The sequence below is a fragment of the Python bivittatus genome, unplaced genomic scaffold (assembly GCF_059951505.1).
Source record: "Python bivittatus isolate LINGU-HERP-01145 unplaced genomic scaffold, Pbiv_v1 ctg000020_np1212, whole genome shotgun sequence".
Classification (NCBI taxonomy): Eukaryota; Metazoa; Chordata; class Lepidosauria; order Squamata; family Pythonidae; genus Python; species Python bivittatus.
In genome coordinates this window covers 122,888,510-122,906,502 of record NW_028277030.1, presented here as the reverse complement: position 1 = coordinate 122,906,502, position 17,993 = coordinate 122,888,510, and the positions used below count along the sequence as shown (strand labels likewise).

Below are 17,993 nucleotides of genomic sequence, written 5' to 3'. Positions count from 1 at the left end.
CTCTGCTAATAAAAATAAATGGCAGAAAGACCCACGACAAAAAAATATTTGACAGGTCTATATTCTAATAAAGAATCATAAATCTCAAAGGAAAAAAGGCACTACCTGTAAAGTTCTGATTCAAGTAGAGTAAGCTGTCGGGCAATTTCTATTGGATGCAAAGTGAGCAGGTCGAACGTTTCAGTTTGTCCTTGCCTGCTTATATGCCACTCAATTGGAGGTGGTGAGCTTTCAAAAGTAATGTTGTGACTTGGCCCAATGGCTTGTGCTTGCTTTTTCCTATGAATTATCTTCGTGATTGACTCAACCCATTTTTTCATAGCTTTACCTGAGAATGAGTACAGAAACATGTTTACAGCACTGTAGAGCAAGTTTTAAAAATTAAGTGCTTATTTCACACACAAGATCATTGGTAAAAGAATGCAAGAATTTCAGCTAGCCCAGCTTTACATTAAAATGTCCCAAATTACAACTGCTACTTGTTGAAAAAGGGAAACCTCCTTTTCTGACATGTGAAAAAATACATGCAGAAGCATGTAAGAACTGGCTGTATAGAGGAAAACGTTGGTATCCTATTTTATCTCAATCATCTCTGAATTAAATCACAAAATAAACCTCCATAACAAGCAAAAATGCCATGTCACACAGCAGTTCCAACTAAGACACTGTAATGATTGCATTAGAGAATGAAAGCTTTACACTGTCAGTTTTAGGCTTAAAACATAGAAGGCCCTATAGTATGAGATAAAAATATGTAAGGCTTACGATATATTCACATTTCTAGGTTGCCAACTATTCATGGAGGACAGGTCTTCTACTCACCTCCATCCTCCATGGCTGTGACCTTTGCTCATGTTGAAAGTGTTTTCCAGCTCTTGCCCACTCAAATGTTGTCTCGTTTGCCTGCTGTGCTTTACTTTCTTCTGGCAACCCCATGTACTTTGATTGGCTACTGCACAGAGTAGCTCTGTTATAAGGTCTGCTGCAGCTAGTATTGAGAAACAGGAGTCTCAGTAGCAGAGTGATTGTAAGACTTGCCAAGTTTGCTTTTTAATTACTATTTTTCTTTTCCTGCACTTTCTACATTTCCCCTGGACTTCTTTTGAAATACATTTTTTTTAAAATAAATTTTCCAGGGGTGGAAGCCTTCTAGTTCAAGTGATTGATAAATGATGAAATGGTGTAACAGTGGAAAAGTAGCTAGCTCAGGGAAGATAAATAGTAATTAAAAAAAGCCAGTTTTCACACCAGTGATATTCTACATGTCAGGCAAGTGATGTAACTATATGCTATTGAGACTCCTGTTTCTCAACTGCAGATGCAGCACAACTTTTTGAGCCAAACTGGGAAAATGCAAGAAAGGAATTTTTATTTTAAGCTGGTTGTTTTGCTTTCATATACGTGCATTTTGATACTTTGATTTTGTATATAGAAATTTAACTTTCTCTCTGTTTATTTGTATACATATACACACACACATACAAGATATATATGTCTAGTAAGACCCATCCACAGAAAGAAAGCAATGGATAATTGCTTTTCTAGAATGGAAAGTTGGTAAGGTAGAGCAGGAAGGGAAATGTCTAATGGGAGACTGTAACAGCCTTGTCCAAACAAGCTTTTCATAAACTAGCTTAGAGTTAAACTGGCATCAGCATAAGAAAGGAGCAACATAAGATTGGTGTGTGGACATGCTTCTGGCGTGCTCCTACATAAATTAAAATATAACAAATGCCTTGGATCTCTGTTGTTTTGATCAGGGAGATTCCTTTTAAAAGCACAATCTTCCTATCCAGTCAATCAATCAATCAATCAATCAATCAATCAATCAATCAATCAAATTCAAGTCAACTTCTACAGGGCTTTTTCACTATGGATGCTTATTATACCGAATTATAAAGTACTTTAGAGTTATTTTTTCTAATTATGAGTGATTATCTGGAGTTGGGCTGATACTTTATATTTAAGATTCCATTGTTTAAAAAGTATTTTAGGTTTATTTTCCTTAAACTAAACTGTTTAATGGCTGACCAACAAACCAGGCATGACTTATTAAAAGGCCCATAAAGAAATAAACATGAGTATTGGGGAAATGACACCGCTGTAATTCCATGTCAGACAATGAATACATGCTGACATTTTGCTAGCTTCTTCAGAGCAGATCTGAAACACTTGCTTTAATAAGCTAACAGCATGGCCAGTCAAGTATTAGCACACAGTTACTGTCTCACATGGCATTACATGGAATCAATTTCACCAATAAGGAACAGCTATGAAAACTACACTCAATGAAAATACAAATATTAGATATTTGTGGTCATCAAATACCTCTGACTGTGCCAATGAATTCTTCCAATCGTTGTAAAAGATCTACATCTCTCTCAAAATCATAGAAATGATGTTCCACCCAGTGTCGACATACATTTAATACTCTGCAACATAAATGATTAAATATTTGAGATCAATATTTATTCAATATATTTTAAACAGCACTTAGTGGGGCTGCAATTTGTTTCTGTTTACAACAAATGATACAATGCTATATTGCAGCAACTCATAGATAGTAGTAGCACACATCCTTGGAAAAGGATGAGAACAGTGGTTCTTCTAGTCTACGCAATCTCCCATCCAAGTTCTAATACTTGGACTAAGAGGCAAGTGTGTGCAGCAAGCTGATCACTGCCTAACACTCTCTATTGTGCAGAAAAGGTAGATCTCCCACAGAAAAATTCTGTCTCTAGAGATTGTAATAAAGCATATATTTTCTAGTGAAATTAAATGAAACTATAACTGTAAGAAGATTCAATTTCTGGACTTTCATGAAAAGACTTTCTTCAGAACTGCAAAATTATACAAATAAACTTAATGTTTGTAAGAAGATTCAACAATACCAACCATATGTAAACTGAAGGTCCCACAGCAGCAAGATTACACTTTGTGAAGACTATGAAGGATCCACTATGTTAATGTCCCAAAACAGTTATCCTTTTGTGATAACTCATTGCTTTAGCTCTTTGTCACAATGAATCATATACCAATCATAATTCTTGTAAAACTAAGAAATATTGTTCTCTACAAAAGAAACTCACTTAAAGTTATCTGACAGCTAGGTTATTCCAAAACATCATGGAAAGTGTATTAGTAATCCAAAGCTACAAGAAACCAGCATATATGAACAGCGTGCTTATGCATGAATGTAGAGGGAGAAATGGCAACTATTTGGCTGCAGCACTTTATGCCAGATGAAGTATTGTTAACTGGAGTATGGGAGGATTATATAAATTTTTAATTTGCATTTTAATTCTAAACATGCAAGATGTATTGTCACTTGAATGAGATTTTCTAAGCTGTTGAAGAAGTATTAGATGAAAAAGATCATTTTTAATATTTATTGCCAGACTGGGTGATCAAGTTCAAGCACTCTTGTATTTAACAGTCCAACAACAGATTCTCCAGAACAAAAGCCTAATTGTTTTGTATGTGATGGTGTCAATGCATTTGTTCTAGGTTGAATACATACAAATCTTGTAAGACCTACTGTCAGCCCTCCCAAGTAAACCAGAGAGGAAACACAACCAGATGAGCTACTTCATTGATAGGCTACATTAACCGAATCTTGCAAGTCCGAAAATACACATCTCCCGCTGTCCTTATTTACCGCCTGATCAGTTAGGGAAGGTCCTTTCTAAGTTTCTTTTGTCCATTACTCAATTGGGGGCTCCTCCCCCTTTTATCAGGTCATTACCTAGGCAGCATCTCTCCACCTTTCGAGGTCATTCTCACAGTCCATTACACCTACTGACTATATTAAATTCCTAGAGTGGAAAGCTACATTAACTCTTTATGCATTCTGTCATCTATCTCCTAATCAATATAGATGTTTGGTCTCTGCTAAATATGAACTTAAAACCCATCATTGGACCCAAAGATTCTGGACAATTTTTGACTAGTCTCCAACATTCCCTTTTTGGGGAAGGTTGTTGACAAAGTGGTTGGACAACAGCATCAGAGGATCCTGGAAGAAACAGATTATCTGGACCCATTTCAGTCTGGGATACAGTACAAAGACAGCATTAGTTGTGCTTGTCAATGACTTTTGGTAGAGCTAGAAAGGGGGTGGTGCATCCATTCATTTCTCAGCAGCTTTCAATAATGTCAATCATGGACCAGCTGGGAGACTGGGAACAGGGGTCACCATGTTGTTGTGGTTCATCTTTCTTCCCTTGTGGTCTGTCCCACTTATTATTGGTGGGGAGGGGGAGAGATTGAGCCCAGGATCTCTTATTTGTTTTGATCCTCAGGGCTCAATGCTCTCGCCCCTTTTGCTTAGCATCTATATGAAACTGCTGGGTGAGATTATCTCCATTTAGGTATCATCAGTTTGCGGCAAGGAGACTGGACTGTGGGAGTCAGTTCTTTTAACTCCTGCTCTTTCAAAGCTCTGCAGGTTTTGTTCAGGTTACCTACACAGGGAGATCTGTATCAGTTTGCTGATGATACCCAATTGTATATCTCGACCAAAGGCCAAGTGATGCTGTTGAGGTCCTGTCCCAGTGTCTGGAAGCTGTGTGGATTTGTAAGGGGAGAAACAGACTCAGGCTCAATTGTGCCAAGCCTGAGTAGCTTAGGATATCTGGACCCCTCTGTTCTGGGGAATTTCCATCTTTAGTCTTGGATGAAATTGTACTTCTCCACTTGAGACAAGCATGTAACCTGGGGTTTTGTTGGACTTTCAGTTCCTGCTTGAAGAGCAGATGGCAGCTGTAGCCAAGAAGGTCTTCATACAGATTCATCTAGTACAGTTACACCTATTCCGGGCTTGGGAGCCCTTTCAGACACTCATACCCTAGTCACCTCATGAAAGGACTACTGCAATATACTCTACATGAGGATGCTCTTAAAGACCATTTGGAAGTTACAGCTGGTCCAGAATGCAATAGCATAAGCAGTGATGGGCACGCCATGCAATGCTCATGCAATGCCACTGCTTCATTAGCTGCACTGGTTTCCAGTTGGCTTTTGGGTGCATTTCAAGGTGCTATAATGCCCATTATAGCAAAGGACCTGGCTATTTGAGGGATAGTCTTTCTGTTTCTGCCGATCAGGCAGAGTCAGTGTGCTTCAAGTCCCTTCAATAAAACAATGCCATCTTTGGGGACCCAGGAAGCATATCTTCTCTATCTGGAACAACATCTGCCCAGAAATCCAGACAGCTCTCACCCTGATACATTCAGAAAGTCACTGAAAACCTGGCTGTTCTCACGGGCCTTCTGACAATACTAGATTTTAATCAGTGTTCTTGCTTTAGTTCACAAATTAGAGAAGCAATAATTGTTTTTGATATTGAGAAAGCCTTTGGTATGACTTCTTGGAAGATTTTGGGACAGGTTTTGACTTATTTTGTGTTTCCCCGGAATATTAATTGGATTGGATTGTTCTCTCAAATTTCTCTCAAATTTAAGTGAGAAGTGATTCATGGTATTAATCAATTAACCTTCATTAAAACTATGTCTAAGTACATACCAAGAATGCCCACTTTTTTCTCTTTCTTTTAAATTAGTGTTAAGAATCTCTTGCTTATTTAAACACAAATTCTGAAATCATTAATGGAATTATACAGGAAACATAGAATATTAGATCCTACTACATGCAGATTATACATTTTATAGACAGATCAGAAATTTCTATTGATGGTTGAAGATCTGGCAATTGTCACTTACACATTTACATGAATTTAATTAATATACAAGTCTACTGTCATGCTGAATCATTTTCCAAACTGAAGTAAATTAGATTCCATGCTACTGGATCATAGCAAAAATTAGGTCAAGAATTAGGGTTTGGGTTGTGTTTTGTTTCTGTATTTATCTTGGCTTAAGAATTCCCAGGAAGCTTTCTGAACTGGTACACCTGAATTTATTTCTTCCTTTGATGGAAATGAAAGAAGATCTAGTTAGACTGTCTTACAATTACTTTGACTATTTGGAGAAAGACAAATGTGATAATGATCAATTTAATGCCAAGATTGATTTACATTGTAAGAGGCCTTCCTATATTCACTGCATATTATTTTAAATGAATTTATAAAATACTGTATATATTTTTTCTGGCAAATACATTCTGTATGATGTTACTGTGTACATTATATTGACCTGTTGGGAAAAGTGGATTTTATCCTATGGCATTTATCCTAGCTTCAATCATTAGCTGAAATAAGGAACTTCAGAATCTAACTATATTTTTGGCCTCAACTTGAAAGTTACTAATTGGCCCCACTAAAATCCTGGCAAATAGTGGGATCCATTTATGCAAGGTTTCATTTTAATACCTATATTAAATGCCATAAGATATATATGCAGAAACTATTAGCTCAAAGATAAAATTTCGATTTACCTACCTATTACAAGCATATATTATAATATATTTCAATTTAAAAATAGTAGGCAAATATAATTTTTTGAGTAAACTGAGCCTGTCACAATATTATTACTTTGGATCAAGTGAGTTCTGAGGAAGCTATTTTTTAAAACTCTGGCAAATTATAAAAAGAATTTACCTCAGAGTACTTCTTGGCAGTTTAATCAACTTAAGCCTCTGTTATGCAGTCTAAAGTCCAGCTGTTGTTGCTGCTTTTGAAATTCCATAATGGTTGAAGGTATGAAAGAATTAACTGTGACTCCTAAGACAGCAGCTCTTTTTTAAATAGGAAGTTGATTTGTATAACTTCTGGAATAATGAACTTGGATGTCTTGCCCTGGTAAACCACTGGAAGGTTGTTTTAAATAACATGAAATCATTTTTCTATTATCTTAAAATGATGAGCAAAAAAATTTTTTTTTGGTTTGAGTATATTGGACACTTCAGGGAATGTTTAGTAAAGGTCAGGGCTCCTACTGGAGATACAATTCAGCAGCTGGATATTATTTCATATACAGTGGGGCAAAAAAGTATTTAGTCATCCACCAATTGTGCAAGTTCTCCCACTTAAAAAGATGAGAGAGGCCTGTAATTTTCATCATAGGTATACCTCAACTATGAGAGACAAAATGGGGGGAAAAATCCAGAAAAATCACATTGTCTGATTTTTAAAGAATTTATTTGCAAATCATGATGGAAAATAAGTATTTGGTCACCTACAAACAAGCAAGATGTCTGGCTCTCACAGACCTGTAACTACTTCTTTAAGAGGCTCCTCTGTCCTTCACTCGTTACCTGTAGTAATGGCACCTGTTTGACCTTGTTATCAGTATAAAAGACACCTGTCCACAACCTCAAACAGTCACATTCCAAACTCCACTATGGCCAAGGCCAAAGAGCTCTCGAAGGACACCAGAAACAAAATTGTAGACCTGCACCAGGGTGGGGAAGACTGAATCTGCAATAGGCAAGCAGCTTGGTGTGAAGAAATCAACTGTGGGAGCAATAATTAGAAAATGGAAGACATACAAGACCACTGATAATCTCCCTCGATCTGGGGCTCCACGCAAGATCTCACCCTGTGGGGTCAAAATGATAACAAGAACAGTGAGCAAAAATCCCAGAACCACACGGGGGGACCTAGTGAATGACCTGCAGAGAGCTGGGACCAAAGTAACAAAGGCTACCATCAGTAACACACTACGCTGCCAGGGACTCAAATCTTGCAGTGCCAGATGTGTCCCCCTGCTTAAGCCAGTACATGTCCGGGCCTGTCTGAAGTTTGCTAGAGAGCATTTGGATGATCCAGAAGAGGATTGGGAGAATGTCATATGGTCAGATGAAACCAAAGTAGAATGTTTTGGTCTAAACTCAACTCGTTGTGTTTGGAGGAGAGAGAATGCTGAGTTGCATCCAAAGAACACCATACCTACTGTGAAGCATGGGGGTGGAAACATCATGCTTTGGGGCTGTTTTTCTGCAAAGGGACCAGGACGACTGATCTGTGTAAAGGAAAGAATGAATGGGGCCATGTATCGTGAGATTTTGAGTGAACACCTCCTTCCATCAGCAAGGGCACTGAAGATGAAACGTGGCTGGGTCTTTCAGCATGACAATGATCCCAAACACACCGCCCGGGCAACGAAGGAGTGGCTGGAGTGGCCTAGCCAGTCTCCAGATCTCAACCCCATGGAAAACCTTTGGAGGGAGTTGAAAGTCCGTGTTGCCCAGCGATAGCCCCAAAACATCACTGCTCTAGAGGAGATCTGCATGGAGGAACGGGCCAAAATACCAGCAACAGTGTGTGAAAACCTTGTGAAGACTTATAGAAAACGTTTGACCTCTGTTATTGCCAACAAAGGATATATAACAAAGTATTGAGATGAACTTTTGATACTGACCAAATACTTATTTTCCACCATGATTTGCAAATAAATTCTTTAAAAATCAGACAATGTGATTTTCTGGATTTTTTCCCCATTTTGTCTCTCATAGTTGGGCTGCACACAAATGCAATCAATCAATCTCAATACTTACCGTAGCTGTACAGGTTGTATATATTCTTTTCTAAATCTTTTTAGTTCTGCACTAAGAGGTTGGTCTCCATTCTCCATAGCTATACGATCTGCTTCTGTTGGTTCAGGTTCTGGAATTTCAAATCTAATATGGGATGATGAGGTAAAATTTAAATTACTAAGTATAACATTTGTATATTAATTTATGAAGGTGGAAAAAAACTAATTGCAACAAACAATGCAGAGAAGCATTTAATTTTTTATCATTCGGGAAGTCACAGGGGATCAGGAAACAGGACAACCACCCAACAGAATTATAAGCTTCTGAGAGAGAGTGCAGATGCAATAATCCTAAGTATGCCTTGAGACGGCAAAGCATTTTAATATTATTTGCAAACACAAATGTTTACTTATGGTAAATAGGTGTGATATAAATGTATATTTTATTGATTAAATCCTACATACAAATAGAAAATGTGAAAAATGCTAAAGATTTATTTAAAACACATGGAGAAATTCAAGTGTACCAAGTCCCTTTTTGTTAAATAACCATGACTCAGCATAATGCACTAACCGGACAACTTGCAGATCTTATATCATGACACTGTCTGCCATCTTGCCAATTCTGACCCTCATTGCAGACACTGCTTTGTAGGCTTGTTGATTTATCTTAATTTAATTTATTATTTTTTATGGAATAAACTAGAATGAGCTTAAGATAAATGATCCAGTAAAAATTTTGCTCACATGATCTCTGATTTACTTGGGTGATAAATAATTCATTCTGAGGCTACATCCTCACATTAAATTGGGGAGATAACAACCTCCTTCTCAAGAATAAACGTAAAAACTCTCAAGAAGGGGAAAAAAATCATAAGGCAGCATTTCAGAAAGATTCACTTACCTTTCTATCAGGAGACTCAATAATTCCTGAGGCTTACAAAAAGATCTGTATGTGGTAAGAAATGTTCGAACAAAATTGGGATCTAGGATAGAAAAAGAATGATTCAGACAGCATATGAACACCTGTGATGACAGTTAAAAGCATCCACTACAACAACCTAATACAGATCATATAATAGCAACTGTGCTTTAATGATGACTGAGGAAACAGGAAAAGGATATTAATTCCTGATGGATTTCTTTTCTTGTAAGCAGAAGGATACTCAGTTCAGGACATTCTCACTAAGGGACTGGTTAAGCCAGACTAATGACAACTAATGACATTCTCAGGAGACTGATCTGTCCTTAGATTCCCAGGGAACTCAATATAGGAGATTGAATGTAAAAGAGTAAAAAAAGAAAACAGGAAAGCAAGCTTCTTAGTGCAAACGTAGACAACCGAAAGTCCTTCTGATGTACTGAATTCCCATCAAGCCCATCTAACATGTCCAATATGAGCACTGTAAATGAGCTCAACTGAAAGCAGGTAAGGATTATCTTTAGCCTTTATCTCAAAAATGGAGCAGTGGCAGAGAACACCTTTTCAGAATAGACAAATATTCCAAATAAACCTTTCAGGAAAAGTTAAACAACCTGTTTCAAGCTGGAGGAGAAAGGCTGAAGCTAAGTACTCTACCCACTTCCACTACTTTTGTAATGACTGGCAACTCATGAAAGACTGAATTTAACTTCGCCCATGGGAAGGCCCATGCTTACTATAGTGCACATGGAGAAACCAACTTGCAACTGCTGCCTTTCTTTCCTTCTTCAACTAGCTGGAGAGAAAATGATTTGGAAAAAGAAATAAACTCCTCCTTATAGCTTATGCATATAAATCTTTTTCATTTAATTGTTTACATTTCTCATCTCTTTCAGGAGCATTTTTCCTACCCAAGCATTTTTCCTACCCAAGAAAGGAAGATGATCCAAACAGAGAGAAACTGTGTGTGTCAATTCAATCCAGATATAAAGAGGGGAACTTCTCTGAGCTCACTGATCTATGAAAATAGGGCATATATGAATTAATTTCATCTTACTATCCCTTAACACTAGTTTTTTATGTCTGCATTACAATCAGCCAAAGTTAACTTTAACTAAGGTTTCTTCACCATGAAAAGAAAAGGGCTCATCAGGAAGGGGTTATTACAAGGCCTGTTACTGCTCATGGTTGGCTAACTGTTACCTCTGCACCAGAACAAAGAGAAAGACAGTCCATTTGCACACACTACAAATGAATACACCTCATTACAGTCAGTTAGATATAATACTTACTTCTTAAAAATATTAGTTTTAAAGTGACTACATAGCAAGTGCATTTTTCCTACTAGATGCTGTTGTTACAAGACTTCAAACAGTCGTTTATTTGGGTCACAAATACACACAGTTAGCCAGGATGCCTGTTGGTGATAAATCTCTCTTCAACACAGACATTTTAAAAGCTAAAAGATCATCTAAAAATAATAATCATTCCTGAATGCCTTAACAAAGGAAATTGATGCTATGCTGACGCACATGCATTCAATGTACCAAAACTTATAAATAGAATATCATAACCCTGTCAGAGAAAAAACCTACAAGATTTTTTAAAACTGCAAGTATTCATTCAAGAAACAGAATGGAGCTTATACCATACATGCAGAATTTGAGGAAAGGTCATACAAGTTTTTGAGTGCATGTAAAGAAGCTCTAGTAATGCCTAGATGGAATTCAAAAGTCAGTGACTCATCCTGACCACTTTGTCCCATTATCCATCAATTTCCATCTATTAGTTACCAACAAAATCACGAGTGGAACGAAGGAAGGAATTACTTTACATCTGCTCTGTAAGGAGCTAAGCTACCAGCTCTCCTCTACCTACCAAATGCAAGTGTCAGACCCACCAACATTCAAGAACAGAAGAATGAAATTCTGGAAATCAAATCCTGGCCTAACCCAAAATATAGCACGTATTGCCATCCTTGTACGCAACCAGACACTGTCATTAACTGCTTCCTAATTCTGGCTTCTTTGAAAGCTTCTAACTATAGTTTCAGCTTCACCATAACTAACTAAATTCATATATCATGCTAAGCCATAGTTTATTTTAATTATAGATTCCTGGACTAGCCACAATAGCTGGATCACACATAATCTAAGCATATTCCAAACAGACCTCATTACTGTTTAATGCAATGTGTGTGCCCAGCCTTGTTACAATGTCTGAAGAAACAAGGAATAGAACAGCAGCAAAAGGGTTAGGTACGGAAGGAGCAGCTTACAATCAGATAAGCTTCAGACGGCACTAAGCATTAGGACATGCATCTTCATAAACTTTTGAGTGAAACAGAGTCATGATTTCTTAGAAGTAATCCAATTGTTTATAGTATCTGTAGCAGAGAGGTATACTAGGCTGTAGCTGGACATCTCTTTTCAGATTCTACATCCAGATTTTAGTAAGCGAAAGGTGAATAGGATAGTGAAACCCATAAAGCTAGGTATGTGGAAAGGTTGTAACACCAGCATTTGTACTACTAATGGTTTGGGCCAAAACAGTGTTTGTATAATTTCTGTTTTCTGTTATGCCAAGCCAGACCACATGGCCAATGAACAATCAAACATGCTTTGGAAAGGAAGTCCTTCTGGAGAATGCTAATTTCCGGCTCCCACCCATTTATGTGCAAGTGCTGTTCAAGCATGATGACAAAATACATGTTAAAAATCAAGAAGAAAATGTAGATTGTTTTGAGAAAGCTGCTTTGAAGGGCTACACACACAGTTTCTATATAAATAAATAAAAATAAGAGTTTATTTTTGATTAATGCTAGACTTATTTTCTCACAATAGTTCTCTCCTCCACCCACATTTTCATTTCACAGCTGAAGATGGCATTCTGAGTGTTTCTTAGAACACTATCTATATCTCCTAGTTGATGGGAGGCAGGCAGCTATACATCAGCCTGCAAGGCAGTCCCCAGATTAGAGATGAGTAGTGTGAGTATGATCAGGATAAAATTGGGCTTTGGTTGTGCTTGGGCTTTAGTGGCCAAAATGTGCCCACATGACTAGCTCTGTGCTTATCCTTAGAAGGCTACAGGAAGACATGATAGCTGTCTTTAAGTATCTGAAGGACTGTCAGAAAACAGGTAAGGGCAGAATTGTTTCAGAAGATAAGACAAGAAGTCATCAGTTTAAATTACAAGGAAGCAGACATCAGTTAAATATCAGGAAAAAATTCTAGAAGGTAAGAACTGTCCCACAATGGAACAGATTGTCAGAGGAGGTTGTGACCTTTGCTGGAGGCATTTAAACACAAGGTACATGATCATCTGTTGGAGATGCTACAGGAGTAGATTTCTGCACTGGATAGGAGGTTGGATTAGATGATTTCCAAGGTCTACTCCAACACTTATATTCTGGGACTGTGGTGATTATCTGCTTAGAAAAAGATGTATTTGAATAATGTGAGTCTATTCATATATATATATGTATGTATGCCAACAGAATGAAAATAAATCTAAAAACAACTGATTCATGATGAATGACTAAGATAATTAATGAAAGATACAGGAGTTCTGACTGAGGGACAGATCATTTTTGGCAATCTCAGGAAAAGACATGTTTGAATTAAGGAAGCACCCACAGCTCACCCATACCTGCTACAAAACACCATGTCGCAGTCTACTGTAGCTTTAGAGAAACCAAATGATAAACAGATTTGAATTATGAAATGTTTTATGTGAATGTGGAATTTAAAGTTGGTTGCTGAATGCGATAAGAGTGCTATAGAAGATATAAGTAAAGCATACAAGAAAATAATTGGAATGCTTAGGTTTACCACTGAGCAGGGAACAAGACATAATGCATGATGTTCCTTTTTGGTGTTACAGATGTGATGGTTGTAGACTTTTCTGTGTAGGTGATGCTCTGCTGTTAACTGAGAATTTTTTTTTTGTAGCAAATGTTGGGCGGTACGATCCACTGAGGAGTATGCTTCTGAAAACTAACATATCAAAAACCAAGGTAGCTGTGTTTGACAGGAAAAATGAACAATTGCAAGTTATACCTAAGTGTAAAATAAGCTAGACTAAATTGATTAATTAATGTACTTAGTTGTATTGTTTATTAAAATAACAGTTGGAGAAATTTTAGGATATGCAAATGCTGGTAAAAAGGTAATGGACAGCATGTGGTCTGATGCAAGGAATAAATGTTTACCAAACGATATGAAAATAGCTGCATGGAAAAGCATACTTCTCTGTTATATAGAAGTGAGAGTCAGGTGCAAAAGTGAATGACTAGTATGAAAAAAAGTACATGCTGGTCACTCATGGAGAACCTTTCGCAGGGGTGTGCGGAGGAATTTGCTCAGCTGTCACCTGTTGGACAAAATCACTTGGATTCACTTGCAGCTGGACACCAGTCTTGTTGGTCCAGAGGAGATGCCTGGGGTAGAGTATTGCCTGGTTATCTGGGAACGGTTTGAACCTGCTGGACCTGAGGAGGTCGACAGAGTCCTTAGGACTGTAAGCTTAGCCACCTGCTCTTTAGATCCATACCCCTCCTGGCCTTTGAAAGCAGCCTGGGGGGTGTTGTGCGAGTGGGTTCTAGTGGTGGTGAACTCTTGAGTGAGTGGGTTGTTCTTTACCTCTTAAAGAGGCCTTGGCTGGCCCCTTCTCCAGAAGCCATTGCTAGACTCCACTATGCTGGATAGGTTTCGTCCAGTATCTAACCTCCCTTGCCATGGGGTGAGGTATCATCAGTACGCTGATGATATTTAATTATCTGCCCCAGGCGAATTAAGTGATGCCGTGAACACCTTATCTCTTTGCCTGGTGGCTGTGAGGGTCTGGATGGGGAACAATAGGCTTCAGCTGAACCCTGGCCTGCTGGTTCGAGGACTATGCTATCCTTGGTACTGGATGGGGTTGCACTGCCCCAGAAAGACGCAGTGTGCAATCTGGGGGTCTTCCTAGACTTCTGCTCAAAGAGCAGGTGAGAGTTGTGGCTAGGAGAGCCTTTGCACAGCTTTGGGTTGTGCGCCAGTTGCACCCATTCCTGGATTGGGAGGCTCTGCTCACTGTGACTCATGCCCTAGTCACCTCCAGATTGGACTACTGTAGTATGCTGTACATGGGACTGCCCTTGAAAAGTATCCAAAAGCTTCAGTTGGTACAAAATGCAGTGGTGCAGGCAGTTATGTGCGCTCCTAGGACAGCATATGTTATACCTCTGCTCCGCGAATTGCCAATTTGCTTCCAGGTCCAATTCAAGGTGCTGCTTTTAACCTTTAAAGTCTTTCATAGCATGGACAGGTTATTTGAGGGACCACCTCTCCTCGATTATATCAGCCACCCCATTAGAACCAGGAGAGAGGGCATGCTGCGGATACCAACTGCCAGGGACTTACATCTGGTAGATCCCAGGCAGTGGGCCTTTTCTGCCATGTTGCCCGCCTTACAGAACATTCTTCCCCCTGAAATTAGGTTAACTCCATCCCTCCTGATATTTCGGAAGTCCCTCAACACCTGGCTATGTCACCAGGCCTGGGGGTCCCAGGGAACTGGAGATGTATCTTGATGACTCACTACTGAGGTGGATATATGCATTCTCTCTCTGCCTGAGGTTTGTATATTTTTAATTTTAATTAACTTCTATTTTTAATGTTGATTTTTTATACTTTTTAAATGGCTGTTTTTATATATTGTTTTTTATTTGATTATTGTATGCTGCCCAGTGCCGGTTCTCTTGAGATGGGCAGCAATATAAATTTGATTAATGAGTAAATCAAGATTAAATCAAGATCAAATCACCAAACAAATACACAATGGAAGGATGAACAGGCTGAGAAGGGAAAACCAAGAAAGTTGAAGTGATGGAATTGATGAAATGTCGAAAAAGAAAGAGGTGAGAAGCTTAAAGAAAGGCAATGTATGAAGCAATATACAGCTCAGAAACCAAGACAGAAAGGTATAAAGATATATGGTAAACAATCTTTATGTAAATTAGTTTTACCTATGTTTCCTTTCCTTTTTTGCACCCTGCATAATGTTGCTTACCCTGAAAGGGAATAGCAGAATTTGCACGCATGCTATTTTTTATTTGTAAACTACTTCAAGACGTAATGGTATGTACACATTTTTAGTTGATACGAAAATGATTGTTTAAAAACTTATACTGGTATTTAAACAAGGAAAGACCTGTTCAGCAGTAGGTATGAGCCATAAAGACAATTTTAGTGGCAACTAGTTTAGCATTAGACTCCATTCTAAAGGGCCATTTGGTCCACCAACCTTTTTGGATCAATTGGCTTCTAAACATAAGAGTAAACAGAGCAGCTGCCAATGCAACTGGAATTAGCCTGGTTGCAGAAGATTTTTAGAAACTTCATGGAGTGTCCACTTATTACAGGTCTCCTGCTCAATACCTGCACTTAGCAGGAGACTGGATTTGATAGCTCCTTCCAATTCTGGGATTCTTTCTTCTTGATGGGAAATGTTATTAGCCTTCAATTTTCAGAATATAAATAAACATGTTAATTTGGGGGCCGTCCACTAACCTAACATGCCATCTATAGGTTGTGGAAATACAGTATTTCTTTAAGAAAGCACTGGCACTCAAATAATTCTATCAATTAATGTGGTTCTCTGCTACTGCAGTTGTTTATTCATTATGTCTCACCATATTCAGAGTATGACTAAGCTGTAGGAATTTTAAACAGCATTTGGGCAGAGGTGGGTAAAGGGAACACAGCAGAAGAGGCACAGAGGGGCAACAACACAGGGATTTATGGCTAGTGGAAAAAGATAGGAGGTTGCAGTGAGGACTGGAAACAAGAGATGGTGACAGGACAAGACAGAAAGGTGGTGCTGGTCAAAAAGGAGAATGACAAGATAATGATACTGGAGTTTGTTCCCGGTGGGAAGGACCAAAGGCAACAGCAGGTTGAGACAGAGAGGCACAAGTTTCTCATGAGCAACAGAATTACGGAAAGACGACCTCTAGGATTGTATTTGGCCCTCTGATATGGGTGCACAGCAGCTCTGACAGCCAGTAACTGTGTTCTTATGCTCAAAAGTTTTCAGATTATCTGGCTCAAGTGATCCCAGAAATACAGCTCTACTCCAATCATTTATTGCGCTATTATAGTACCACCTTTACAAAATATTAAATGTGAATAATCTATTTACTTAACAACATTATGAATTGTAGTATATTATTACAAAAAATCATTTTACTGAAATGCAAGGTTCCTGTTTTGAAAATATCCTTTTGTTTAAGCTGCACTGCAAGTTGCTGTTTCTGAAGACTAAAAACTTAACAGAATAAATCTTTAGTACCTGTTTATGCCTCTGAAAGTTTTATAAGCACTGCTTACAAGTAAACAAAGAGTGGTAGTACTTTATTATTGCTTTATTAATATTCACTGAGTGCTGATAATTTTAAAAATATTTTAATGCAAAATTAAGTGATCCAGCATCTAAGGCATAGTATCTGAACAATTTTACTTTGGTAATATGTAGGTTAAGAAGATGGCCAACAAAGCACTACAAAACTTCTTCAAGCTGCTAGTTAAAACAGAGATCTGATGTCTTTTTGTACTTGTATCTTTTGCCCCTTGTGATGCTACTGGGATTTTTTTATTATTCTTTATGGGTGAGTTTATTTATTTTTATTGAAGGGATTCTATGTTTTTGATTGCTAGCCCCTTAGAGCCCTTAGGAATGAGTGGCAGACAAATCTAGCAAATAAAATAAATCAAATTCAACCATTCTGGTTCAGTTGGCATACAGAAGACAGTTAAAATAATCAGATATTTTAAAGACTTGAAAAGGTTTCTTACCAGCATACATGTGGAATGTAAGTCTCTCAATCAGTTTGACAACAGTTCCTGCCTTAATAATTGGGATTCCAGATTTGGGCTGCATGTTTTCTTCAAAAATAATATTTTCTGTAGAATCAGGTTCTGCAAATCTATATAGCTCAGGACTTGGAAATCTCATCTGCTCCTCTTTCTCTTCTTGCAACATTGTTACATCTAACATGCGTTCCAGGGTACTTCTGTACTGTAAAGAGATCAAGGCTGCCATCCAGTTGTTCTTCTCTTCAGCCGATTTAGCAGCAAAAATAACACTGTTCTCATCTTTTAAAATGATTTCAAAAGCATGCTTGTACTCATTAGTGTTATCTTTGTCATTGATCTGTACCTTTCGCATAAGAAATTTCTCTTTCAGACGATATTCTGCATTGCTAGCACCAGGCAGTCTTGGTTGGCCATGATTCGATTTACAACAAATCATCAGACCATCAAAGAGAAATATATGTCTTTCATGTTTGGCACCCACACGTGTGAGGGTTCCCTCCATAATAAATTCATTGCAGCACTGTCCAATGTCTTTACCCTCCCAGCCATCAATATTCTTCTGGATCTCGTTCATTTTCTTGATTGCTAGCTGCTTCCCCTTCATTTGTTGACTATAGAATCGGCATGCAGATTCACTTTGAAAGAGGAGCAAGATGATATTTATTTATACAGTAACAATCACATATTTAGCAGAAAAATAACATGTTTGTTGACAACTAATGTGGAGAAGAATTTAATAGGATCTAGAAGATATGATAGAAAAGAAATCAGCGAGTTAGC

The 17,993-nt window shown here is 38.0% G+C and overlaps 1 protein-coding gene across 1 annotated transcript in view; it reads right to left on the bottom strand.

Annotated features, from left to right (window-relative positions):
- SOS1 (SOS Ras/Rac guanine nucleotide exchange factor 1) overlaps positions 1 to 17,993 on the bottom strand; it is a 61,499-nt gene that overhangs the window by 16,764 nt on the left and 26,742 nt on the right. The window contains exons 10-14 of the mRNA XM_007435606.4: positions 17,193 to 17,848; positions 9,337 to 9,418; positions 8,455 to 8,577; positions 2,329 to 2,432; positions 106 to 328 (exon numbers count right to left, since the gene is read on the bottom strand). Coding sequence (XP_007435668.1) covers positions 106 to 328; positions 2,329 to 2,432; positions 8,455 to 8,577; positions 9,337 to 9,418; positions 17,193 to 17,848 — 1,188 coding nt within the window. The remainder of the gene's footprint in view (positions 1 to 105; positions 329 to 2,328; positions 2,433 to 8,454; positions 8,578 to 9,336; positions 9,419 to 17,192; positions 17,849 to 17,993) is intronic.